General features: G+C 34.4%; 2 protein-coding genes across 2 annotated transcripts; one reads left to right on the top strand and one right to left on the bottom strand.

Annotated features, from left to right (window-relative positions):
• Nucleotides 1-3,054: 3,054 nt before the first annotated feature.
• Nucleotides 3,055-4,609, bottom strand: mrps21 (mitochondrial ribosomal protein S21). The gene is made up of 2 exons (XM_065282077.1): nt 4,479-4,609; nt 3,055-3,492 (listed from the first exon to the last, which is right to left on the bottom strand). The coding sequence occupies exons 1-2, from the start codon at nt 4,601-4,603 to the stop codon at nt 3,312-3,314; spliced, it is 306 nt and encodes a 101-aa protein (XP_065138149.1). The 5' UTR covers nt 4,604-4,609; the 3' UTR covers nt 3,055-3,311.
• A 5,201-nt stretch (nt 4,610-9,810) lies between these two features.
• Nucleotides 9,811-13,958, top strand: crabp2b (cellular retinoic acid binding protein 2, b). Its single transcript, XM_065282090.1, has 4 exons — nt 9,811-10,040; nt 11,137-11,315; nt 11,555-11,671; nt 13,605-13,958. The coding sequence occupies exons 1-4, from the start codon at nt 9,959-9,961 to the stop codon at nt 13,653-13,655; spliced, it is 429 nt and encodes a 142-aa protein (XP_065138162.1). The 5' UTR covers nt 9,811-9,958; the 3' UTR covers nt 13,656-13,958.
• Nucleotides 13,959-16,936: the final 2,978 nt, after the last annotated feature.

Raw genomic sequence — 16,936 nt, forward strand, 5'->3', positions numbered from 1 at the left:
AGTCTTTTGAAGTGCTGCCACCACTTAAGATCTACTGTGTGATAGGATGAATGAAGAGACGTAGTTATATTTTAAACCATAGTAGTCAAAAAAACAGTTATTGTGCATCCCAAATCATTCCTGATTCATGTGGACCTTTCAGTTTTGATATCCATACCAAATGACAGTGTTTTATTCCTACAGCTCAGTCGGTAGAGCATTGCATTAGCAACACAAAGGTTGTGGGTTCGATTTCCAGGAAACACACATACTGAAATAAATCAAATGTATACCTTGAATGCATTTTGTCATTTTGCATAAAGGCATCTGCCAAATGCACAATGTAAATGTAAAATGACAGAATCACTGTAGATAGAATGTTTTAAGGGATAATTCACCAAAAAAAAAAAATGATTTTCTCACCCTTGTGTTGTTCAAACCAGTATGAGGTTTTTTTATGTTGATGAACACAAAAGAAGATATTTTGATGAATGATTGTAAGCAGCACACAGCTGATTTGTTGATCATTGATTTCCATTTATAGGAAAACAAATATTACGGAAGTATTTTGATAAATGATGGTAAGAACACAGTTGACAGTACCCATTGAATTCCATCATTTGTTTTTCCTACTGTGGAAGTCAATGGTTACTATCACTTGTGTGCTTACTATTATTTATTAAAATAACTTTTTTGTGTTAATCAGAACAAACGAAATTCATACAGGTTGTAACAACATGAGGATGAGTAAATGATGACAGAATTTTCATTTTAAGGTGAACTATCCCTTTAACAAAATGTTAAAATGTTTGTAGATAAAACCTGTTTATTAAATCTACTATTTTGTTATTAATAAAGAAGCATTAGTTACAGAAAGTTGTCATAACAATATCCCTTTTGGTGCATTTGGGAAACTAGCAGCTACAGTATGCATACTTATGTATTGTTATTGATGTAATATGTAAACTGTGTCAGTCATTCAAGGTCAATAACTGCAAATTCCTCCATTTGTAGATCAACATTCACACTGAATATAGGTCACGTGTTGACCGTGCCCAACAATCTGGAAACAAACCAACCCACCCAACAATCTGGAAACCGCCACGCCCCCCTACAACGCACTTGATTATTACAAACACTCATGGTGGGGATTGATCTAATAGTGAGCCGTACAGCTTTAACTCAGTCAGAGCACAGTTACCAGAAAACAAGAACGCCTGAAGAGAGCAAACCATCCCCCATGCAAATGCTAATGAAACCAGAAAAACAATAACAGCAAAACCATTTGACTCGTGTTTAACTCATTGTTAGGGTTAGTGATTTAAAGGGATAGTTCACCTTAAAATGAAAATTCTGTGATCATTTACTCATCCTCGTGTTGTTTTAAACCTGTATGAATTTATTTTTTTCTGATGAACACAAAAAAGAAGATATTTTAAGAAATTATGGTAAACACACAGCAGATAGTGACCATTGACTTCCATAGTAGGAATAAAAAATATGATGGAATTCAATGGGTTCCATGTGCTTACCATCATTTATCAAAATATCTCCTTTTGTGTTCATTAGAAAAAAGAAATTCATACAGGGTTAGTAAATGATTCATGAGGATGAGTAAATGATGACAGAATATTCATTTTAAAGTGAACTATCCCTTTAAAAGTTATTTAAATCTTAGCAAATTAATGATTTCCTCTAAATAATGAATGAATTATAAAACACATTAAAGAGAGCAAACAGAGCTTTAAGTTCAGCAATTGTGTTTATAAAAGGAAAGCAATAAAAGAATAAAAAATAAAGGGCTCTGGAGGGAATTAAAGTCGCCATGAAACGAAATGGGCTTATTTTCCCCGTGGTGATGATTATTCAAGTGGCTTCTGAAATGAATAAAGGTAGGGCTGGACTTGAATTCGTCCATCGACTGATTGGATCATTTGAAGTTGGGTCATGGGTCACCCACCTACCATGACCGGAAGTAAAGAAAGATTGTTTCGAAGACAGAGGAGATTTGCATTTTTGATTAAAGATGATGAGGGCACATGATTTTTTAAAAATAGTGAAGTCATTTGTAAAAAAAAATACCACAATATTCCAAAACAAATTAGACAAAACATTAGTTTTACGTTTAATTTCATTGCGACTTTAATATGCAAACCAAACAATTTTGAGTAACATTGTTGGTGCAAAAGAAATGTCTGTGAAATGTCCAATAGCTACAGTTAAATGTAAACATGACCTTAGGACGGAGAAACCATCTGCAGATACAGTATGTATATACATTGAACAACCCATATAACATACAATACATTAAACAGAAGCTTAGAGCACCGTGAAAAACACAGGCATGTTCTGCAAAGTTCCTTTAGGTTATTAAATGTTGTGCAATTTATCCTTTTTTCAGCCTGATTATTAAATGTCCTTCCTTGCAAACTAAATAATTTCAACATAAAAAGACTATTTTGAAATAAGCACACATAATCTTTTTTTTAAATAGTTTGCTTTGTGAAACTGTTATGTTAAACAGTTGTCTTTTATGCATTTGATTTGACCGAAGCATATATCCAAAGCAATATATAGTGCTTTCAATGTATGCATTTTATAAATTTTTTGTGCATTTCCTGAAACCTTTGCGCTAAATATCAAGCCACAATACTAAAGCATTTGCCAAAAAGGTGTATTTATATTGTTGAAAATTCCTCATTTTGCAAAAACTCCATTAGTTGTTTAAAATGGATCTTACATTAATGGATCTGAACATTAATACTCGTGTTCTTTTTGCACATAGACTTGAACTGTTGGTCCTCATCAACCTCCTGCCTGTTAAACGTCGGTGTAATTCGCTCAAGGGGTTGCCACATGCCACTTAGGAATGTGTAGTATAAGAGTCTGTCTATTGTGTCCAGACAACGAATTAGTGTTGGAACTGTGTTTACCTACATTTCACGACAAGTTGTATCATGTGTACAACTGTGTATGAAACAAATAAACGAATTGAATTTAAACTACATTCAATAAACTAATAAATGTCTCATTTATTTACAATGCATACTTCTAAAAATAAATAAAACTAAAATCTTTTTGTGAAATGACAGCTTTTTATTGGTGAGAACATGTAATAGTTTACAACAGCCGAACAAAAGCCAACGTGTCAAAACAACAGCTTTCAAAATGTAAATATAGTGACAGAACACATTCATAACATTCTGATGGGGATGGTGTAAATATTTGCTGAATGTACTCATGTTTCTGGATCTTCAGCTTTGTAAATGTAGTCTCTGAAGTTGATCACAGTTCATAACTAGACGTTTCTTGAAGTCACTTCTTGATCATTTTTAACATCCAAGCCATGGATCTTCTCTTTGTGTCCTTGATACAAAAGAAATCTTTCGAGCCATCTCAGCATGGTAGATTCTCTTACAGTTCTCAAAGTTTTCTCTCTGCCTCTTACGGCAGGGTTTCTCATAGTATCTTCTGCGTTTCACAGATTCAATGATTCCATCTGACGACAGAATTCTGGAGAAAATGAACGTAACAATGTCAGAATATGAGATATTAAGTAATAACATAAAATTGTTTATTATACAACACAGAAATCCTTAAAAAATTCATTAATTCACAATAAAAACAAACTGCAATTTAACTTTTTTTTAAATGGGCTACACCACTAGGGCAGTGGTTTTCAAGATGGTGCCATTTTATAAAACACATTACTTTATCATAAATTGTTAGTGATCAAACATCAGAAGAACAGATATTAACCAACCACACTACATTGTATAGTTTCATATGTTTTGTTATTTATTTATTTTTATTGCAAATATCAACAAGTATACAAAAGTATACAACCACATTAACAAACAAAAAAACACAAGACAAACAGATAAAGGAACAAAAATAAATAAAGTTAATACACATACATAAAATAAAAAAAAACATATTTGAAATGGTTTTACGTCACGAATTTTCTTTGGGGGGCCGTGAAAGCATGCACCATACACAAGGGGGCGCGCACGCCGAAATGTTTAAAAACCACTGCACTAGGGGTACGATTGCGCCCTCTATAGTTACTGATGTAAATTTTCTTTAAAAGGATTTAAAAAATAAATTGATGGATAAAAACGTACCATCGCAAACATCGCGATTGTTTTTATTTTAATTAAATTTAATTTAATTAGGAAAAACGCAGACAGAAACGATCTAACATAGTAACGTTAACATACACTGGGTTGTTAGCCATCAGTCCTAACTAGAAACGAATGTTAGGTCATCTGTTTGCATTAAATTGTATTTATTAACCTGTCTGAACCCATTAAAAAAACAAATTCATTAACACATTTTAATGCTTTTTTTTGAAAGATGACTCCTATAATCTGTTACTGTACGTATGGTCTATGCCATCATCTACGAGACACCAACAAAATGACGGTGCAATTTTTTCATTAGAGGTAAACATTAAATTAATGAGTGAGACTGTGTGTTAATAAACATCGGATCACTACCTGTTAAGAGCGCCGTATGCCGCATCGACATTGCCATTCTGGACCATGACAGTCCGAGCGACAAAACGAAGGTGGCTCGCCATTTTCCGCCAGTGTAACTGTGAATTGTGCCCGGGTGGAAACATATTCTGTCAAACAGTATAAGGACAGTTCCTATACACACGCGCCGCTTTGACTCTAGGTGGCGCCAGAGTCGTATAATAACAGAGTTACGAAACGCTTTGATCTCGCCGCCGCGCGGTCACGTGATTCATGTAACGTTCTACAGTTCCAAACCAAGCAGGGCTGTCAATCTGTTTGCATAGGTTTTCAGCTATTTTAGGTAAATATTAGCTTGTAATGGGAATTGATCACTATACTTACTGTGTTTATAACGGTTTTTTTTTACTAGGGAGTGATGGAAATACAGTAAATCAGTTAATAAAGATAAACAGTTATTTGTGACCCAAATATAACTGTGGTTATCTATACCAACTACAGCAACACAGTTTATCTTTTATTTTTGTACCAAAATATGGCTATATAAATGGCTATCAATCTGCTAAAAACATAATACCTACACTTTTACTATATTAAAATCACAAAAAAGATCGCCAACGCGGTTATTTGTAACAATGAAGCATAACAGAAACACACTAAATTCATATTTTAAATTCACATTATATGTTAATATAATCATACATGATTTTCGAGGATACATCACTCGTATTACTTACCAAACACAATGAAACACATAGCAGCATTGTGAAGCAGTGTGACTTTCTTATAAGGCATTTAGCTTGTCGCTGTTGCCCCCTAGTGTTACTCGTAATATATAAATAAGATAAGTATAAAATAGATGGCCACCAGTAATAAAATATTAAACCATTAAATCTATATTATTCACACATTATACACAACTCATTAAAATATAAAATTTTTACTAGTTATTATTAACGATAATCATTACCTACAGCAGAGTTCATAAAATATCTGAAAATGTAAAGAGAAACGGTAATTTCATCGATTTACCAGCAGGTGTCATTGAAATGAATGGGCTTCAGTGCTGCGTTTGGAACTATGCGTAACTACGTGACACGCTGTTACTTCCGCATTCCATTCTTACAATGGACGTCTATGTGAGTGTCGTAACTCTCTTATTATACGACTCTGGGTGGCGCCAAAAGGATTTCAAAAAACGACCGTTGAGCTGTTGAAGAGGTGAACCAACCAACCGTTCAGCCGCAGCGTTCATCACTTGAACGGTAAGTGATTCAAGCAAGGAAGTCTCGTTTGTAACTAACAATTTTAGTATTACACACGTAAGGGAAATATTTTGAAACTATATTTTAATTGTTGAAAGTAGTTTAACTTGATTTTCTGTTCGCATATAACATTTTTTATAAAAATATCTGGTTTATTTAGTAAAAGTGTTGACATTTTGAAAACCATGGTTTTAGTACAATTTAGTACAATGGTAAATGTGTGGCATACATGGTTTAACTTTACTAACCGTGTGTCAATTTTGCTTTATTTGCTGTAAAGCAATGGTTAGTTTTTATAAGGGATTTTTGTGGCTATCTGTAAAGATAACTGTATGAGTTTCCTTTTTAAAAACCTGCTCTGTATCAATTCAGTAGGCCAACTGAGATCCCATTACGTTTTGTGATGTTCGGCACATTGGTGCCGTATGCACTTAAGTCAACAAAGGCTGTTATCACAAAATGGCAGTTCACAATTGACTTTTTATGTAGAAAAATCCCCCCTCCTTTCACTGGCTTTCTCTTTCATGCATGAATCCCAGCTCATCTCCTGGATAATGGGGTCAGGACAAGGTAAGTGTGGGAGCAGGATCACTTTCTCATTCAAATTCAAGTAGCTTTATTGACCGTACCACTTCAAAGAAAGACTTGCCGATGTAAAGCATTTAAAGACACAATAAGAAGACAACTTGAACTTTTGCCACCAAGTTCAAAATATGCAGCATCTCTGTTTTTCTCTTTCTTTGTCCTTTCTGCTTTTCCTCTGTTCCATTTCCAGGGATATCATTTCTTAGCCAGACTTGTTGAAATGTTTTCGGTGGGGAGGGAGAGGAGAACTGGGGGGAAAATGGAAGAGAAAGAGACGGGTGGGGAGTTGCTCAGGAATCGGTGGGTAATTACCTCCGAGCATTTGGAAAAAGAGGATGTGGTTTCAGTTTACATTGCCTCATTCTTTCTCTTCTCCCTTGCTCCCTTTTGGCCACTCAGACACTAAGTTGCTTTTCGTCTTTTTACTGCCTCGTTCATGCCATTTGTAAGAGGAATGTGAAGAAGTGAACAAAATGATATGAAACAGATTACAACACAGTGAACATCAACAAGTGAGTGCTTAGCAGACATCTTTATCCAAACCGCAATGCATTCAAAGAACAAATTTTAGCATACATTCTCATTGGGAATTAAACCCATGGCCTTTGAAGTGCTACCACAAATCTTTGCCAATTAAAATGACTGACAAACCTAATGTGCATAGACCTATTAAAGGCTTCTGAGATATTTATTTAGCTTTTTAAATTTGTCCTATTTATAGAAAAGAGCAATGTGATGAAATAAAAACAGAAATATGATCTATCCAACATAAGCAGTGCTGGTGGCCCCCTAGCTAATGTTTTCTGGCTACAGTAGTGGCACCATTTGTCCAAGTCGTTCACACTGGAATGTGGACTGACTAAATTTTAGTTTAGCTCACTGACACACATTTCTCTTACATGTCAGCTACAGTAAGGTTTTACAAAGGTAAACTTCTTTTTCTCTGTTATGTTATTACTGTTTCCATTACCGTGCATTCACTAATCTCTGCTTCACTTTGAAAACCGTATTAAAATGTGCATGTGAATGCAAACACAAACCCTGGGTCTTGTTAGGACACAGACCGTTCTGCAGTGCAGGGCTCCCAGCAGGAGAGAAGAGAGATTTGAAGCTGTGATATGATTGACTCACAATAGCTGACTGCTTGTGGTTGAATACAAACAAAGCCCAACATGAGACCATACATTTTCTTTGCATGTTGGTGAGAGAAATGGATCCAGATAACATAACCTTTATTAAGTTGGTAATAGACAACTTAATAATGTAACATTGATTTATGCCTGTGGCAGATGCTTTTATATAAAGTGACTCACAGTGCACTCTTTGAAGAAAAATTGTTCTTCAAAGGTTCTTAAACGGTGAAAATGGTTCTATATAGAACCATCTAAAAAATGGTTCTATATAGCACCAAAAGGTTGCTGCTATTGTTACAAACTGAAGAACCCTTATTTGGTACTATATAGAACCATTTTTCTTAATTTCTTAATTTTTCATTTTACCTGCATATGTGTTCCCTGGGAAAGTGGGAATTAAAGTCATGATCTTGGCATCAACAATGCACTGTAAAAAGTGTTGAATCAATGGCTGTGCAAGTCATTTCAACTCACTATCATAATTTTTTTGGGATGAGTTGCTGAAACGTACAGGATTAATAGTAATAAAAGCTTTTTATCATAGGGGAACCATTTTTGGCACTATATAGCACCTCTGTAAAACCATAAGTGCTGCTAAAGCATGACTAAAGCACCACTTATGATTCAACAAAGCACAATATGGTTTTACATATGTGCTATAGACCCTTTTACTGTTTGTACACAATGATGATGTGGCAGCGTATGCGCGAGCATCTTGGCAACGGAAGTATGGCAAGTGAAGCAACACAGACAGACAAAGTTATTTTAAAAAGTTGACTTATCAACTTTTTCAACACAGCTAGAACCATGTACTATAGTGGAGTGGATAGAAGATGTTAGCAGATGGCCAAAAATAAAGTTGCCAGATACATATATACTTATATTAGTGCAACCAAGCGCAACAACCAGACATTTTGATACTGGGTAACCATTATGATAAACTTTCTGAGTTGCTAACATGTTAGAACAACATCAGTTCCGTTGCCAATATGCGCGCGCAGGCTATTTGATCACATGGGCTGTAAAAGGGTCTATGCTATGCACGTTCCACATAGGTGCTGTTTAGCACTAAAAATAGTTCCCCTATTGATTACGAGCCAGTGAACCACATTAAGTGCTATTAGCACCATTTTTTAGAATGTAGAAACCACTAAAACTCTTCAATTTGGAAAGTTAAAGTAGCATAGACAGTTTCAGCAGTAACAACATAAACAAGCGGCTTTCGTGAAACACATGTAACTTCTGGTAAACTCCGCTAAGAATAAATAACAACAGAGTCCTTATAAAGTTTATTTATATAACAAGCAAAATAAAGAAGTATTTTAAAGAAGATGTAGGACACCAAAAAAAAATTTTTTTCAAAATATATTTTGAAATAAAGTTCCGACCAGACGTGTAATCGGGTCACCGCACATGCCTCCGATGAAACCAAAAGAGCTGAGATGCAAAAAAGTGTGCCTGACATGTTTTCTGACCTAAATTAGCTTTTTTCAGACTTGTGCCAACAAACCGGTATGGCCTGAGGGCAGGATTAAGTGGATTTAAGGCAAAAGTATTTGATTTATAAGACATGCCAAGAGCATTCGGTTAATATCATTATCTCATTTTGACGGAGGTGGCATTTAGCAGTTTTTCCATCTGAGCTTCTCATGTGTTGACATGACTTTGACATGATGACATTGATCACATAATTTGCGTGCTTAGAAAAGCATAAACCTACACTGTAAAAAATTAGCTGTAATAATGCAGCTGGTTGCCAGTAACTTACTTTAGAAGATAAATACTGAAATGGTTCATTTAACTTTGAACAAACTGTTGCCAGTAAATAACATAAATGTAAAATCTACAGTAAGTTACTGGCAGCTAGTTTCCAGTAATACCCAGTGATACTGTAATTTCTACAGACAGTTTTTACAGTGTAGAAAAGGCTAGCATGTGCAGCTTGAGGATCAGAGCTGGTAACCTACCCACTTAAAAATAAAGGTTCCAAAAAGTTACTTTCTGACTAAAAGGTTCCTTGCGAAACCCCAAAAGGGTTCTTGTATATGGGATTGCTGTAAAGAACCTGTTTATTCTTTATTTTTAATAATGTGCAGCACTTTCATAGGGATCTCTATCAAGATTTTTAGACACAGATTTCGGACGTTTTTAAAAACGTCTGCATAATAACCTGGATTTAAACTTAATTGATTAAGTCAATGAATGAACGGTATGACCCTATAGATCACCGCAAACTGTGGAGAGTCTTCATTATTGTGATGGGGGTCGTGTCCTACATAATTGTTAAATCTTTCCTGTAAGCACATGGTGACGCCCAATATAACCGCACTGGCGCAAACGCACACGATTGGAGGACACGCGGAGCGCACAACTTCAGGGAGATCCGAGAGAGAGAGAGAGAGAGGGACCACTAAAGCCGGCAGATGAGAAGAGGTCAGTCAAAGACAGTTTACTGAAAAAACTTACAAGCATAAATTAAAACGCAATTTTACAATTTTGGTGAGCTGCGAAGTCAAACATGGAGCAAACGTTTGCCGACTTTTCTGGTTCTTGGAAAATGAAAAGTTCAGAAAACTTTGAGGAGCTGCTGAAAGCGCTTGGTAAGTATCACTCTTTACAATGCTCATCCAGTATAAAATGTTTAAAACGCGTAAGCAACAATGCGAGTAGTGATTAAATATGAAGAGCTTCGTTGCAAAACGAGATAACTCCGTTTTTTACATTTTTCAGAAATCTCGTTTTTTGGTTGTGCATTCCAATTAATATCAATTCAACTGCAGTTGGTTTGTTTTGATTTAAACCTTCATAACTTAAAAAATACAGCTAAGTAGCACCATAAAACAAAATAATAACATAATAATAAACACGTTTTGACAAAAAATGTTAAAAACGGATTTATCTCGTTTTGCAACGAAACTCTTCATATCTTTCTGCTATATGAATGACTATGGTTTGCCTAAGGTTACTTTCGTGCTCCTTAAATGATATAATATGCATAATTTATTTAAGCAATTATGTTGTGTGTACAGTGGGTCTACAGTGTACCGTCTAAAATGCTATAGGTTGTTTAAACTCATTGTTATGTAAATATGTGAAAACCCAAACATTAGTTTAAGTAAACTTTAAAATTACTTTTAAATCAGTCGTCAAGTTTGTAAATATCCATCAACCTTATCAGGCTAAACTGTTTGGTCTAGATAATGAAAACAGCAACCAAAGGTTAATTGCTTTTACTTTCATTTCAACATTCATTACATGCATCCGATCCATGAACATGCACGGGTCACAGACACAGTTTGACAATTTTTCTTCTTTATGGAAAGCTACATGGAAAAAATGTTCTGCTTCACTTCCTCATAGGATTGTGATTATCCTTACAAACCCTCACAAGGGGCCCCCTGGCCAACACACCGCTTTACGACCCCCAATTATATGCTTCAGAGGGAATTAATTCAGACCCATGCTGTTGCCCCTAAATTTAATAGATGGCAAAAAAGGGATTCACTGTTTTGTGTAAATGTTTACAAAGAGAGATGTATTTCAATGAACAGAATCACAAGACTGGGATAAACATTAAGATTGGAAAATTGTAGTGGACACGCTTATTAAAGACAGGAAAATGGCTATTGTCAAAACAGCTTTGATCATTTGGTCCTGATAAATGACCTTCTTGGCACATTTGTGTGTTTGTCTTAGGTGTAAATGTCTTTTTGAGGAAAATCGCAGTTGCAGCCGCTTCCAAACCAGCTGTTGAGATTACACAGCAGGGAGAAAGCCTCTCGATTCAGACCTCTACCAGTGTGCGAACCACTCATATCTCCTTCACGGTGGGCCAGTCCTTCAATGAGACAACAGTGGATGGACGCCCATGCACAGTAATGTCAAATATATATTTTCATTCATTAGTCTATTTCATTATTATATTTTTCTTGTTACACAAGCATATACTGTGGAGATGACATAATTATTACCATTTCTTTATATTACTTTATATCAGCTTTACATATTTTATGTATCATATGAAGAAAATCTATCCACACATGTTCTCCTGAAACAGTCAGGAATGAATATTTCTGCCCTTAGCCTTCACATGACCCTTTCAATATTTCCCTAGAGTTTTCCAAAATGGGAGACCGACAATAAAATCACTTGTGAGCAGACACTGCAAAAGGGGGAGGGGCCTGAAACATCATGGATACGTGAGCTGACCAATGACGGCCAGATGATACTAGTAAGGGCAATATTTATTTTCCCCTTTAGACTACACATTGGGCTTATGGGATTTAGTTGGGGCCCTATGAATGTTAATATGGCCCACTATAGTCATCTTTAAATCCTCAATGTTTTCAAACATTTTTGTTCCCTTTTGCTATTTGACTAGATCAATTGTAGTTTTTATATGTATAAATCTTTGAAGGGCATCATTCATTTAAACATTTAAAGGGATAGTTCACCCAAAAATAAAAATTCTGTCATCATTTACTCACCCTTATGTTGTTACAAACCTGTATTATTACTTTGCAGAGGTCAAAAAATTTAGGAACATCCATTGAAAATTATACAGTAGGAGCACCAAAACTTCATCATCTTTAAGATTAAACGCTTGAACAATCAAACTTAATCTTAAATTATTTGCCACACTAATTATTTATTTTAAATTCAGTTATATACAAATTTATTTTTAGAAATCAAATTTTTTTCCCATTTTCCTGGGTTCTGTATTTTCACTTTTCATTTACTTTAATGGTTAATTACATTTCACTTTTCAAACAGCATGTTTAACTATTTCCCCGCCAGCACAAAAGTAAAATGGCTTAGAGAAAATGTTCTTATTGAATATATAAACATAAAGTATATCAAATGAAAAAACAGACCCTCTCCTGGTAAACAAAAAAAAGTTTCATCCGATCTTCATTTGTTTTATAAGGTGGGTAAGAGCCCCACCAATAGCAGAAATATGGATTGATGTAAAAACTCGTCTTTGGCAGGGAAGTGTTTTCTCTTAATTCATAAAATGTAATCATTTATTTTTTCTAAAATAATCAAATAAAAACAAAACAAATTAATTTTCATCAAAAATGCAAAACAAAACTTTGTTTAAATTAAAAATTAAAGTACAAATCTTTTGAGTGTGATTATGTTACTTAAAAAATTAAAATAATTTAAATTCATAATTGTTAATATTTATAAAATAGATTTTACTTTACAATGGTAATATATTTATGCAACTTCATTACTTTTAACAGACTTTTATTTTGATGGGTTTGACCATTGCATTTTTCCATTTCTCTGACAGCATCTCTGAATATATAGCGAGTGGATAGCACTTACCATACTGAATATGAACTCAAAACAGTAAAGTTTCATTGGTCTCGATGAGACATTTGCTAAATATTCCACACTATATGCGAACATTTCGTAAAAAAAATTAAAACAGGTCGTACCGCAACATTCATTTGCACTCACACATGCTCTCAAGTATATTTAAACGTCGTTGCAATTAAATTTTTAGTAGCAAAAGCGACCAAAATGGTCACAATTTCGAGCCCTGAACTTTGTTCTGTTGAACCCAAAATAAGATATTTTGAGCAATGTTTGTAACCAAACTGTTCTTGGGCACCATTGACTTTCATAGTAGTATTTTTCCTACTATGGAAGTCAACGGTGCTTCTGGTTCCTGCTTCATTACAGATATCTTCCTTTGTGTTCAGCAGAACAAAGAAACTAATACAGGTTTCTAACAACATGAGGGTGAGTAAAAGATGACAGAATGTTCATTTTTGGGTAAACTTTCACTTTAATTTGTTAGTTGAGTAGGTGGCACTGCTCATTATCTCATGATGACTACATGGCATTATTGTACAAGTCATACACAATCTATATCACTTATACAGTAAATAGGTCCCTGAGGTCTGTGATTTTGTTCCTAATTGTTGTTTATTACTTATAGTTAGTTAAACTGGTGGTGCATGCTTAGGAAATTTTAAAAGACTGCCTTGTTGGTGCTTTGAATTTATATAATTTGAATAATCTGATTTGATGTAAATATTTAGCATGTTTATGTGTTTATGCAGGCAAGATGTTTAAAATTTCTAAATGTAAAACAAATGTTAAGGATTTGAACAGTACTTTTATAAATGTCCTTAATGTTTTTTATTTTCCAGACTATGAGAGCCGGAGATGTTGTCTGCACACGTGTGTATGAGCGCGACTAAATGAACTACACTACACAGTTCATTCCACAGAAATTTACACAGTGTATTAATGCTGGTTTACTATCATACAAATAGCTTGTTCATTCCAGTTTTGAAAGTTGCTTTTTTTGCATGTTTTATTGGGTCTGTGTGTGACAAAAAAGAGAAGAGAGCTTGAACCATGAAAGTATACTCTGTCTTTTTTATACCAACGAATCTCTTAGAAAACTGTAAGCTGTATTTATTGTTATTGTCTGTGCATTATCTTGCAGTTTCATGTATATACCACAATATGGCTTTTCAATAAAAAATATCATAAATAAACCTTTATAGATATGGTCACAATACATCTTTTCTGTAAATGTTTTACACTGTTAAAAACATATTGAAATTTTTAATGAGCACAAGTTCATTTATTATAGGGCAGAATATAATAATTAGTAGTCACTGTAAAAAAGATTTGTTGGTTCAACTTAGAAATGTAAGGTACATCATGGTTGCGTTAAAAGTTTTAGTTCATTCAGCTTAGAAATGCATTAGTTGACAGGTAACTTACTTTTTTAAGTTGAACCAACTTTTTTTACAGTGGAAAAACTGTCACGGGGTGGTACCAATTCAAAACGTACACCTTTGTACCTAAAGAGCGCATATTTTACCACAAATATATAAATATATTTATATAAAAAGTATAATATCTGTAACACATTATACCTTTTTAAAGTTGTTTAAAGCCAATAAATCTGGACTAAAAATGATAAAACTCATATTAAAGAACGCTGCATATTACAGAATAAATAAAATGCACATTTTTATTTTTTATAAAACATTGAAGCTGAACTCCATTGCACTTTTCCAGTTATTTTATGCCTCGTTCCCTCTTTAAAGTTTCCTTTTTTTGTCTGTTCTCACTCCTTTTCCCATCCAAACACTCTCAGTATTGAATGACCCTTCATACATTTGTGTGAGTACACTTTAACTTTTGAAAAAATTCCTGGCAAGCATTAAGGGGAAGCGGGTGAAGTATGGAAAGAGTGAGGAGTTGCTAGAAAGAAAAATAATTTCATATTTTGCAGGAGTTATATTCCCTCTGCTCCCATCCCATCTGAAACTACTTAGTGCATGAGGTCAGAGGGAACGTCTGGCTCGCTTGTGTATCTTTCTCTGTATATTTGTAGCCAAACTAATAATTGCCAGTGTTTACGACACATTTATCTGTAAGTCAACATGTGTATTAATAATACATAAAAGACTGATGTAAAGTTACTTTAAAACGATTTCTACCACTTTCCCCGTCTTTCCATTCACAGACACACATACATTCGCATGAGTTGACATGCTGCTGTGGTTTTTCAGTTTGCACCTCATGATAAATTTGGATTGGAGACAGGAGAACACAGAGGACTGTTTCAATATTATACATTTGAGTCCGTGTTCACATGTATGTGTTTCAAAGCTCTTTAAAGCCCTGCTAATTGCCCAGCATTTTATTATTCAGTTACATTATTATTTATCAGACATGTGATTAGTCCATTGCTAATATGAAAATAGGTAAAATACAATAGACATTGAAGGACCCCAAGGGATTTTTAAACTGCAACCACCTCACAATGCCTTAAAACCATGCAGAACACCGCAGTATTGTGGCGAGTTGTTTTGCACATACCACTCACATGTTTTTTTAGTAAATGTAAACTCATTTTTTAACTCTGATCACATGTTCTTCCAAAAAACAACAAGACATTCTTTGCACCATTTGGACACGATCAAATTTGATTTGTTCCATCTGTACGTCTAGGCTTCTTCAGGCGAATCAATTTCAAGAACATGCCACAAGTCATTTTTTAACCTAATTCAAGTCTACAGTGATGTTTGCTGTGTTCAATGCTCACCTTGTTAACAACTTCAAAATTACAGGCACCCATCAGGGTCATCAGGTCTTAACACTGTATTTAACTTTGGCCCCGTGCGGTTTAAGCTTATTGTGGTGGGGCCCAGATCCGGATTTCTACTCTTCTTTAATTGAGACCATACCGCTGGGAAACGGGGGCAAAGCCCACCAACCCACGCAGTCCATTGAAGCTCCCTCCATCCTGCTGGTTGCCGTGGCAACTCTTTAGCGCAGACTTCAAGTCAGCTCATTCCCTGTCTATGCTCATTCCACAGGCAGTGATGTCATAGGGCAAAACATTGCTTGATTGGCTATGGAATGTTGCGGTTCCAAGGGAATGCAAAAGGAATTGGGACACACCCATTAGAGGATGGGTAAATGAAATATAAGAATAATAATAACAGATTTATAGTTAAGTGACTACTACAGTGAGTATAGTGTTACATTAGCATGAACTCAAAGATCAAAACGACATTGTTTTTCCGTGAATGGTTCAGTTATTTGTGTTTATCTTTGTTGTATCATGCTGTGTGATTATTTTATTTTGAAGAAATGCACAGCAGTATCAGTGTACAAATATGTCCGGAAGCATGTGTGCATGTTTGTGTGCATGTTTTGAGCTATCATATGACTGACTGCCTTTTCTCCTGTCACCCATGTGATCCCACATGACTGCAGAATTGCAAGCCCTATAAGAAAAGACAAAGAAGAGATTTAAAATATATTAGAAATATCAAATGAACTTTTATGGAGATTATCCATTGGCTGGGGAGAGAAAAAATATAAAGGAAAATAAGAAAGGATTCAACAATTTAGAAATCATTCAAATCAAACAATTTAATGAAGGCTAGCTTTCACTATATGTCCTCAAGTAAGTATTTTTTAGAATATATATTTTTGAAATTCAGTATTTGTATGCATACATTAAATATATTATAGCACTGCCTACAAAAATATGCAATATAACAACTGTTTATATAGGAATAAACACAACTTTTGTGAGAACATGTTCTGTTTCTGAAAGCTTGCCATGGCATTTATAAGCATGGCAAGGCAAGTTTGTTTATTATAGCACATTTCACACAAAGGTAATACTAAATAGAAATTTTAACAGACAAACAACAAAGAAATACATAAAATATGCAAATAAAATGCAATTAAATACAAATAATATACATACAATGCAATCTATATATAAAAATACAGAATATAAAAAATACAGATACTGTCAATATTTTAGCCTAATTGTGAGGGTTAAATTATTATGAAACAAATACAACTATTGAAACAGCAAAAACAGAGGTAGAACATAACATTATATTGTAATGCATGCTTGTATAACATACCATGATGATATTTTGACATGACTTTTAAGATTCAAATTGCAAAAAATATATATAAAAAATGATATGAT

The sequence above is a fragment of the Paramisgurnus dabryanus genome, chromosome 19 (genome assembly GCF_030506205.2).
Source record: "Paramisgurnus dabryanus chromosome 19, PD_genome_1.1, whole genome shotgun sequence".
Taxonomy (NCBI): domain Eukaryota; kingdom Metazoa; phylum Chordata; class Actinopteri; order Cypriniformes; family Cobitidae; genus Paramisgurnus; species Paramisgurnus dabryanus.

Excerpts from the sequence above, each read along its gene's own strand:
- mrps21 (XM_065282077.1), bottom strand. The coding sequence starts at position 4,603 with ATGTTTCCACCCGGGCACAATTCACAGTTACACTGGCGGAAAATGGCG. Across the intron at positions 3,493-4,478 it reads GCATACGGCGCTCTTAACAG|AATTCTGTCGTCAGATGGAA; the intron begins GTAGTGATCCGA and ends CATTTTCTCCAG.
- crabp2b (XM_065282090.1), top strand. The coding sequence starts at position 9,959 with ATGGAGCAAACGTTTGCCGACTTTTCTGGTTCTTGGAAAATGAAAAGT. Across the intron at positions 10,041-11,136 it reads GGAGCTGCTGAAAGCGCTTG|GTGTAAATGTCTTTTTGAGG; the intron begins GTAAGTATCACT and ends TGTTTGTCTTAG. Across the intron at positions 11,316-11,554 it reads TGGATGGACGCCCATGCACA|AGTTTTCCAAAATGGGAGAC; the intron begins GTAATGTCAAAT and ends ATATTTCCCTAG.